Here is a 9,626-nt window from a genome sequence, read left to right on the forward strand (position 1 = left end):
GGGGGGCTCCAAAATCACTGCAGATGGTGATTGCAGCCATGAAATTAAAAGACACTTACTCCTTGGAAGGAAAGTTATGACCAACCTAGATAGCATATTCAAGAGCAGAGACATTACTTTGCCCACTAAGGTCTGTCTAGTCAAGGCTATGGTTTTTTCTGTGGTAATGTATGGATGTGAGAGTTGGACTGTGAAGAAGGGTGAGCGCCGAAGAATTGATGCTTTTGAACTATGGTGTTGGAGGAGACTCTTGAGAGTCCCTTGGACTGCAAGGAGATACAACCAGTCCATTCTGAGGGAGATCAGCCCTGGGATTTCTTTGGAAGGAATGGTGCTAAAGCTGAAACTCCAGTACTTTGGCCACCTCATGCGAAGAGTTGACTCATTGGAAAAGACTTTGATGCTGTGAGGGATTGGGGTCAGGAGGAGAAGGGGACGACAGAGGATGAGATGGCTGGATGGCATCACTGACTCGATGGTTGCAAGTTTGAGTGAACTCTGGGAGATGGTGATGGACAGGGAGGCCTGGTGTGCTGCGATTCATGGGATCGCAAACAGTCGGACACGACTGAGCGACTGAACTGAACTGAACTGAAAGAAATCCCCTAAAGTTGCATCCAAGTGCCACGCAGAGATCATATGGCAGAATAGGAACAACGAATCAGATCACAACACGATGCTCTCACCACTACACTATCCTGTTTACCTCCATCACAGGAGTTGAGGTTATGCCATAAAAGAAAAGGATATTAGCTGGAAAAAACTTGGGAGGTGGATTTGGTTTAATTCAACAAGTTATTGCAATGTGGGAGATCTGGGTTCGATCCCTGGGTTGGGAAGATCCCCTGAAGAAGGAAATGACAACCTACTCTAGTACTCTTGCCTGGAAAATCCCATGGACACAGGAGCCTGGTAGGCTACAGTTCATGGGATCACAAAGAGTTGGACATGACTGAGCACCCTCACTTTCCTTCTTTCTTTCTAACAAGTTACTTGAACCAGACACCTGGTGGGCATTTATTTAAAGACTAAAGGGATAAATGTACAGCAAGAAAGCTTAGGAGGAGGAAGAATGTGCTTAGCTGTGTCCAACTCTCTGCAGCCCTGTGGACTGTAGCCCACCAGGCTCCTCTGTCCATGGGGATTCTCCAGGCAAGAATACTGGAGCTGGTTGCCATTTCCTCCTCTTCCCAACTCAGGGATCGAACCCACGTCTTCTGTGTTTCCTGCATTGGCAGATGGATTCTTTACACTGAGCCACCTGGAGAACTATATCAAAACAAGTCTTCAATCAAATGAGTGAAACATGAAATTGGCAGAGGAGTTAGAACTTCCCTCCTGGGCTCGTACCTTACTAACTTAACTTTTATCACATTTTATTGTCATGGTTTACATCTCAGTTTCCTCTTGAGACACAGAGCTCCTTGAAGGCAGGGACGACTGAAGCTTCTTGGGACTGTTACCATCACCTAGCACCTCACACAGTACGTGGTCAATAAATAACCATTATATGACTCATTGGAAAATACCCTGATGCTGGGAAAGATTGAGGGCAGGAGGAGAAGGGGACGACAGAGGATGAGAGGGTTGGATGGCATCACCGACTTGATGGATGTGAGTCTGAGTGAACTCCGGGAGTTGGTGATGGACAGGGAGGCCTGCCATGCTGCAGTCCATGGGGTTGCAAAGAGTCAGACACGACTCAGCAACTGAACTGAACTGATATGGGCAAATGGATAAACAAATGAATAGTTGGGCATTTCCAAGCCTAGAGATCTTCAAAGAAGAACACACAGCCATTTCTCCTGTCTAGTCCGAAGACATCATTTGTCTGCCCAAAGGCTGAGGGCTGTGCCCAGTGCTTTCTCAAGGTAACTCAACTTCTATAATTAGATTATACCATGATACTAGTTCCAGTTTCTTTTCTCTCATTGGCTAAGCATTTACTGACTACCTGGCATGTCCAAGGTACTGAGCCATTGTTCCCTGATTTTCTGATCCTCTTCTATTATTTAGTTCTATGACTCCATGTTGACATAAGATGTAATAGTGTCCCCACTGCATTCACTCCTGGGTGAGGTCAGCCAAGGCAGGTGGGGAAGAATCAGCATTGTCTAATTTGAATGGATAAGCTGGCACAATGGGTTCCCCTGTGTTAATATTCCATACCATCCAGTCCCACTCAGGCCTCCTCCCAGCTAATAAACACAGCATATTTTTAGGTGACAATATCTGCTGCCTAGTGACAGGAATTACAATCCCCAATTCCTTCTTGCTTTCCCTTCATTCTCCCACTCATCCACCTGTTGGGTCAAATGAGGAAAAGTTGGTTTGGAGGCCACATCCAGTGTTGACTTTAGCACATGTGTTGTCTTGGAAGGTGAGCCACCTCTGTCAGCAGCAGTTTCTTCATCTGTGAAATGGGCTAATAATTTGCTTTACTGAACATCTCGTGGGCCCAGTACTAGGAGAAAAGGAAGGCATACAAAGACAGACCAGACGCAATCCTTGCCCTCGAGAAGCTCACACTTAACGAGGTGAGAAAGACATGGAAACCAACATGTGGAAATGATGTAAAGCGCCTGAGATCCTTTCCAGGGACTCGGTTTTTCCACTCACTTTCTCTGTTTCAAGAATGTTTTTCTCTTTCCATTCCCAGTGAACTTCACTACACTGGCTTGGGAAGTTGCTGAGAGTCAGTTTGAGGGGTCCAGACTTCCTTCTTCCCTTCCATTCCATACCTTCCTGCCACCATACACCAGCCAGGTATGTGCACTTCCCTACAAAGAACACAGTTCTATCCGAGGAGAAAGGCTTTCAGATATGAGCTCCTGAGCTGGGCACCGAGACCTTCTCTAATTCCCCTCAACCTACCTGGCCCACAGCTTCGCCCTCCTCTCCAGGCTATAAACCCTTCACTCTGGCAGTTCCTTGGTGGCCCAGTAGTTAAAATTCTGAGCTTTCACTGCCAAGGCTGGGCTCAATTCCTGGTTGAGGAACTGAGATCCCATAAGCCGCATGGTGCAGCCAGCCAGGAAAAAGAAAATTATATATATATAAATATATATGTACACACACATTCACCATTTTCATCTACTCTCCACTCACTAATGAATTCAGCCATTCATAAAACATGTATGTGATGATATAATTTTATGTGTCAGTTTGACTAGGCCAGAGGACTTCCTCAGTGGTCCAGTGGCTAAAGACTCTGCACTCCCAACACAGGAACTCCAGGTTCGATCCCTGGTCAGGGAACTAGGTCCCACATGGGGTGCAACTAAGACCTGGCAGCTAAATCAATATATTTGAAAAAATTTTTTTTGACTGGGCTAAAGAATGCCCAGAGACCTGATGAAACCTTACAGTTCAGGTGTATCTGTGAGGGTGTTTCTGGAAGACATTAGCATTTGAATCAGTAGACTGAGTAAAGAAAATTGCCCTCGTCAGTGTGGGTGGGCATCCATCTAAGGGCAGAATAGAACAAAAAGGAGGAGGAAGGGCAACTCTGCTCTCTGAGCAGGACTCCCATCTTCTCCTGCCCTCAGGCATCTGGTTCTGGGTCTTTGGACTCAGACTGGGATTTACCCCCATCAACCCCTTGATTCTTGGGCCTCTGCACTCATACTGGGACTTAAAACCATTGGCTCCCCTGGTTCTCAGGCCTTCAGACTGGGATTAAATTGCTCCACTGGCTCTCCTGGTTCTCCAGCTTGCAGACGGCGGATCATGGGCGTTCTCAGCCTTCATAATCTGAACAGACAATTCCTATAGTAAATCTCCCTGTTGCAGGAGACCTGAGTTCAATCCCCCAGGGAAGATCCCTGTGTCGGGAAGATCCTCTGGAGAAGGAAATGGCAATCCACTCCGGTATTCCTGCCTGGAGAATTCTGTAGAGAGAGGAACCTGGCGGGCTACAGTCCATGGGGTCACAAAGAGTCAGATGCAGCTGAGCAACCTTCACTTCACATGTGTATTGTATTGGTTTAGTTTCTGTGGAGAACCCTAATACAATATATTAAGTGTTCATGCAGTCCCAGGGAGTTAGACAGATGACTAAAGAGATGGGATAAAATCAGGACAGACCTCAGTTCAACTCCCAGTTTTGCCACTTCCCCCAACCCGCCCCCACCCCCACCACAGTGTGACTTTGCATGACTCGCTGTACCTCTCTGGGCCTTTGTTTCTCTCTTCTGATAGGGTTATTGTGCAAATCAAGTGAGAGCTTAATCTGTAGCCTCGGGGAACAGTGCCCCTACTGCACATGCGCAGTAAAAAGTAGCTGCAAGGATTTGTAGCAAACCTTACTTAGTGTCTCAGGTCGGATGTCCCAGAAGCAAATCCTAAAACAAAAAGTCAAGTAAAAGGGATTTATTGAACAGTTATGGGGACTTCCTGGTGGTCCAGTAGTTAAGACTCCCCGCTTTCACTGTAAGGGGCACAGGTTCGACTCTTTGCCGCCCCACGTACTGTAGCATGCCAGGCCTCCCTGTCTATCACCAATTCCCAGAGCTTGCTCAAACTCATGTCCATCGAGTCGGTGATGCCATCCAATCATCTCATCCTCTGTTGTCCCCTTCTCCTCCTGCCTTCAATCTTTCCCAGCATCAGGGTCTTTTCCAATGAGTCAGCTCTTCGCATCAGGTGGCCAGATTATTGGAGTTTCAGCTTCAGTATCAGTCCTTCCAGTGAAGATTCAGGACTGATTTCCTTTAGGATGGACTGGTTGGATCCCCTTGCTAGGTTCCATCCTAGGTGGAGGAAATAAGATCCCACAGGACTGGCTGCTCAGCCAAAAAATAAAGCAAAGTTATAAGGGTGGGGAGGAGGGAAAGGGAGTGGGAAAGTGGGGCCAGGAAGGGAAGAAGGCCAAGCAACTGCGTGGAACCAAGCGAAGCCTGACGGGGGGCGACCTGGGCTCAGAAGACTAGAGTACTGATACCCCTGTGTTTGTCTGTCATCCATTAAGGGCTGCGCGGTGGGAGAGCGAACGATGTCGGGGAGAAAGGTTTCCAGGCACAGGTGGGCTGCTGACGGTGACAGCGCACTGCAGTAGGCACCAAAACGGGCCGAGAAGGAATGCGCGGAACAGTCTCTGCCCAAGGGCCTCAGAGTCTGGGAGGGGAGGGGAGCTGGCAATAAACACTGCCCCCTGAGATCCGTTCCAGGCACACCTGCACCGCATGACTTAGCTGGTGAGGGTGGGGAGCAGCGCGGAAGAGGCGTCGCGGAAGATAAACGCGCCTCGGTGCGGAGAGGAGGACTATTCCAGGCCGCGGAAACAGCACGCACACTGAGAGAGGCTCAGGGCGGGGCCTGGAGCGAGTGGGCGTGGGGCTGCGAGCCCCGAGCTTCCGCGCCTGCTCCCGCGTCCGCCCCTTCCTGGCGGGTCGTCCCTTCTGGCACCAGGCCTTCCTGCCGCGCCCCGCTCGTGGCCTCCTCTTGGAAGCCTCCCCTGACTACTCCAGCTGCTCCAGGGCGACTCTCTTCTGAACTCATGGCGTTTACTATGATGTTTACTCATGTAATTATGAAGTTAGTGCACCCTTACAGTCTGTGACATTGTTATTTAACTTTGCATGTAGATTCTGTCTCCCCTGATTTTGGCTTCCTGAGAGTGGGAACTGTATATTTTTATTCATTGTATTACTATGTGGCACCTAACATTGGAGGATATATTGAGAGTATTAGGTAATGGTTGAATCTAGTCTACTTTGAAGCTTATTAAATTACACAACCTCTACTGTTCTTACCAGTTTTAAGATTATTTCCAAATTCTCAATTTAGATGGTCTTTTGTTGTTTGTTTTTCAAATCAATCACATGTAGGTTTTGATGGGAGTTATCACATAAGCAAACTGAGTCCTAAGGGGTGGATTTTAAAGCCAAGGGGCCCTCATTTCTCTCAGCCCCTCTTCAATCCCACACAGCCAGCCACTTGACTGACACTAGGCCATTGGGATCTCTAGGCCCCACCCCTTCCAGCTTTCCTGCTCAGATACACTCTGAAAGAATTTGGGGAAACTATGTACCCTTTACACATTTTAAAGTCAACAACTAAGATTTTTAATCTTAAGTTTAAATACTTGAAAGGACACACTTTCTGGGGAATTGTAAATACTTATATATTTAGAAAGTCATATCACTCTTTTAAATCTAGTGGATGGAATATAACACAGAGCCCTTTCATGTTCATTAACACCCTTTACATAAGTGAACAAATCCATTAGCCAGTCAGCAAATTTACCTCATTCGTCTTTCTAGTTCCTCTTCCCATTTCATTTCCCTATATTTTTTTCTCCATTGCATCACTTTTTTTGTATTTTAGTGTATTTGGGGAAAGTCTTTTATTGTATATCTCTAACAAAAATATGTACATAAATTTAAACTTACTTTGTGTGACCATAAGACTATAAGTATTAAAAACAATTACTCTGTCCTGGATTTAAAATTACAATTATTAAAAGATGCAACTGATCAAAACTACAACAATTTTTATGAAATTAAAAGACTCTTCCTCCTTGGAAGAAAAGCTATGACCAACATAGACAGCATATTAATAAGCAGAGACATTACTCTGCTGACAAAGGTCTGACTAGTCAAAGCCATAGTTTTTCCAGTGGTCATGTATGGATGTGAGAGTTGGACTCTAAAGAAAGCTGAGCACCAAAGAATTGATGCTTTTGAACTGTGGTGTTGGAGAAGACTCTTGAGAGTCCCTTGGACAGCAAGGAGATCAAACCAGTCAATCCTAAAGGAAATCAGTCCTGAATATTCATTGGACGGACTGATGCTGAAGCTGAAACTCTGGTACTCTGGCCACATGATGCGAAGAACTGACTCATTTGAAAAGACCCTGATGCTGGGAAAGATTGAAGGCTGGAGGAGAAGGCGACGACAGAGGATGAGATGGCTGGATGGCATCATCAATTCAATGGACATGAGTTTGAGCAAGCTCTGGAAGTTGGCTTGCTGCAGTCCATGGGGTTGCAAAGAGCCGGACACGACTCAGTAACTGAACTGAACTGAACAAATATTGACAGTGATTAAACAAAAAAGTAAATTTTACTGAAAACACATCTCTTAATGAGATGGAAAGGGCTGGTTCTTGTTTTCCATTGACTTCATTTACCAGCTCCAGAAAGAGCACTGTGGTCCAGTTCACAGCGGTTGAGAGAGCTCAGCCTTCCTCTGTCTAGTGGGAGAACAGTTAATAGAGGCAGATGGAAAACACAGTTCTCAAGAAAATTCATTTTAGGAAGGAACACATACGTTTGTGGAAATTGATCCTCATTAAAACCTGGTCCTGCCCATGAAAGCCCATGGAGAGTTATCATGTTCACTCAGAGTAGGCAAACCGTCAGCTAATTAAAGAGAGACTTAACTTGGTTTCTCATTCTCCAAAACAGGGATCTCAGAATGGGTCTGAATTTCCTTGTTACTCTTGATAGTTGCATTTCCAACCTTCCTCCTGGTGAGTCCCCATCCTTATGCATATGGGCAAGACAGGAACTCAGATGACTTCCAGATCTCTGTAGGTTTGTGCCTGTGACAAGTGCATCTGAACATTCAAAGACCTGCTCATTGGCAAAGAAGCAACCTAGAGTCAAAATTAAGAAATAATGGTATTTTATTTTTCCATTTCATGGAAGCATCATCGGCTCCTGACAGTTCCCAGTGGTTGGCCACCAGGTGGCAGCAGAGAGAACATGGTGCTGCCAGCCCTGCTCCTGAGTTCCAGGGGTGGGGAAGAGGAGCTGGGAGGTGGAGGTAGGGATGTTCTGCTGTCAGAGAAAAAAGGAGAGGGAAAGTGGGGCTTAAATACCGATCTCAAGAGGGGACAGAAAATATGCACAACATCTTCAGAATAAAACTGAAGGAATGAGGAAAGGAATTAAGGAGTTAATGGTAAATTGGGGAGAATTCAAGGGGAGTCAGAAGGGTAGAAACGGGTTTGAGAGCAGAGGTCCAGGATGCCTCTGGAGGCCCGTTATCTGTACTCCTCCCTGGGTGGGTCAAGTTCTGGCTCCTCGTGAGATCCGTGGTCCACCTCAGGGGCAGGTGGCCAGGGGTTTTCTGGAGGCTGGGGTCCTGCGGGCCAGGGGTCGTCAGGCAGAGGAGGTTGAGGAGGATCAGTTCTAGGGGGTTCAGGAGGCCAGACTCCAGAATCAGGCAGGTCTCTCCAGGGACGATTGGGGCCTGGAGGTGGAGGATCCTCAAAGAGAGGGGGTGCCCCTGGCCAGGGGTCACCAGGGATTGGGGGGCCCTGAGGCAATGGTGGAGGGCCCTCCTCCTCTGAGATCTCTCTGGATGAGGGGGAAGGGTGGTCTCCACTGCCTGAGATGCCTGTAGAGGAAGAAGAAGGAAGGTAAGAGGTTGTGAAGGTCCCCCCTCTCCCAGCAGCTAGGACCCCAGGAGCATCACCTCTCTGTGATGGACCACGGCCTGAGCTGATTCTACAAACAAAACTCAAAAGTAACTCTCCACACATTCGCAGAATACCAACATGATCTTAAAATGGTATCAAACCCTGTCCTGAACTACTGACTGAACCAACTTTAAACTGACATGACCTCCCTTCCCCCACTATAAACTCCATCCAACCCTGTTTGGGACACACCACTGGCAGGACCCCTATACATGTCTGAGGTCCAAAACTATCTATACCCAGGCCCCATGTAGCACTCAGACTCCATCTCTACAATAACCTTCTCCCCCATAACAGAGACCCCAGCTCTGATGAACACTTGCCTGCACCCCTGAATGCTGATCTAAATCGCCACATGGAGCTAAAGCCAAACCAGCAGTTTATTCTGTGCTAAAATGAACCTACTCACATCACCTCCATCCCCTTAACTCTTCCCCTCACATGCATCTCCCAGGATCTCCTAGAATCTCCCTGTCCTTATGCATCCATCTCAGCCTCGCCTCATCCTGACTGTCCCACATCACCCCAAATCATACTCCGGGCCTCTGTTCCCAGCTCACCTCCAGCAAACAGGCAAAGGACCAAGATCCCCAGGAGTTTCCAGTTGAGCATCTTGGCTATCTCCTGGCCCCCAAAGTCAGGGGTCACCTGAGTCTGGGAGTCTGGGAGCCCTAAGCGGCTTTATAGGGGAAGAGGGAGTGGTGGAGGCTTGTCTCTGGGGAGGGGCCGGCCCTGTCACACAAGGAACTGCATCCAAGCCTGACTGGTCAAACCCGTCTGGAAGGCCACGGCTGGCGTGTAGCCGCTGATGGCGGCGTCCCTCAGCTCAGGACCCAGCCACCCAGGCTCTATCGATGACCTAGACCTTGCTCACCCCACCCTTGTTTTCATGTCCCCCTTCATACACACCCTGCAGCGAACCCTAATAACAGGGACTCCTATCTCTCATCCTTCGAGGTCCCCGGAAGCCAAGGAATGGCAGCAAGCATGCGTGGGGAAGCAGTGTCATTACAGGGGCTGAGAGGCAGGATGCGGGGCAGAGGGCGGGCAACTGGGGGGACAAGGAGGGAGAGGATGGGCGGGGGTGCTCTCTTGAACACCTGGGACACAGCCAGGGCCATCTCAGCTGGTAAACCGAGCCTCCTCCACCCACCCCAGGGTGAACCCTCTCTTGGGGCTCAGTTCTTCCTGGAATTTGC

At 48.1% G+C, this 9,626-nt stretch overlaps 1 protein-coding gene across 1 annotated transcript; it reads right to left on the bottom strand.

Annotated features, from left to right (window-relative positions):
- Positions 1–7,989: 7,989 nt before the first annotated feature.
- PSORS1C2 (psoriasis susceptibility 1 candidate 2) lies at positions 7,990–9,039 on the bottom strand. The gene is made up of 2 exons (XM_052647771.1): positions 8,988–9,039; positions 7,990–8,345 (listed from the first exon to the last, which is right to left on the bottom strand). Exons 1-2 carry the CDS (start codon positions 9,037–9,039, stop codon positions 7,990–7,992), a joined length of 408 nt encoding a protein of 135 aa, XP_052503731.1.
- Between the last annotated feature and the right edge of the window lie 587 nt (positions 9,040–9,626).

Source organism: Budorcas taxicolor, chromosome 11 (assembly GCF_023091745.1).
Source record: "Budorcas taxicolor isolate Tak-1 chromosome 11, Takin1.1, whole genome shotgun sequence".
In the NCBI taxonomy this organism is placed as follows: Eukaryota; Metazoa; Chordata; class Mammalia; order Artiodactyla; family Bovidae; genus Budorcas; species Budorcas taxicolor.

Excerpts from the sequence above, each read along its gene's own strand:
- PSORS1C2 (XM_052647771.1), bottom strand. The coding sequence starts at position 9,039 with ATGCTCAACTGGAAACTCCTGGGGATCTTGGTCCTTTGCCTGTTTGCT. Across the intron at positions 8,346-8,987 it reads CCTTTGCCTGTTTGCTGGAG|GCATCTCAGGCAGTGGAGAC; the intron begins GTGAGCTGGGAA and ends CTTCCTCTACAG.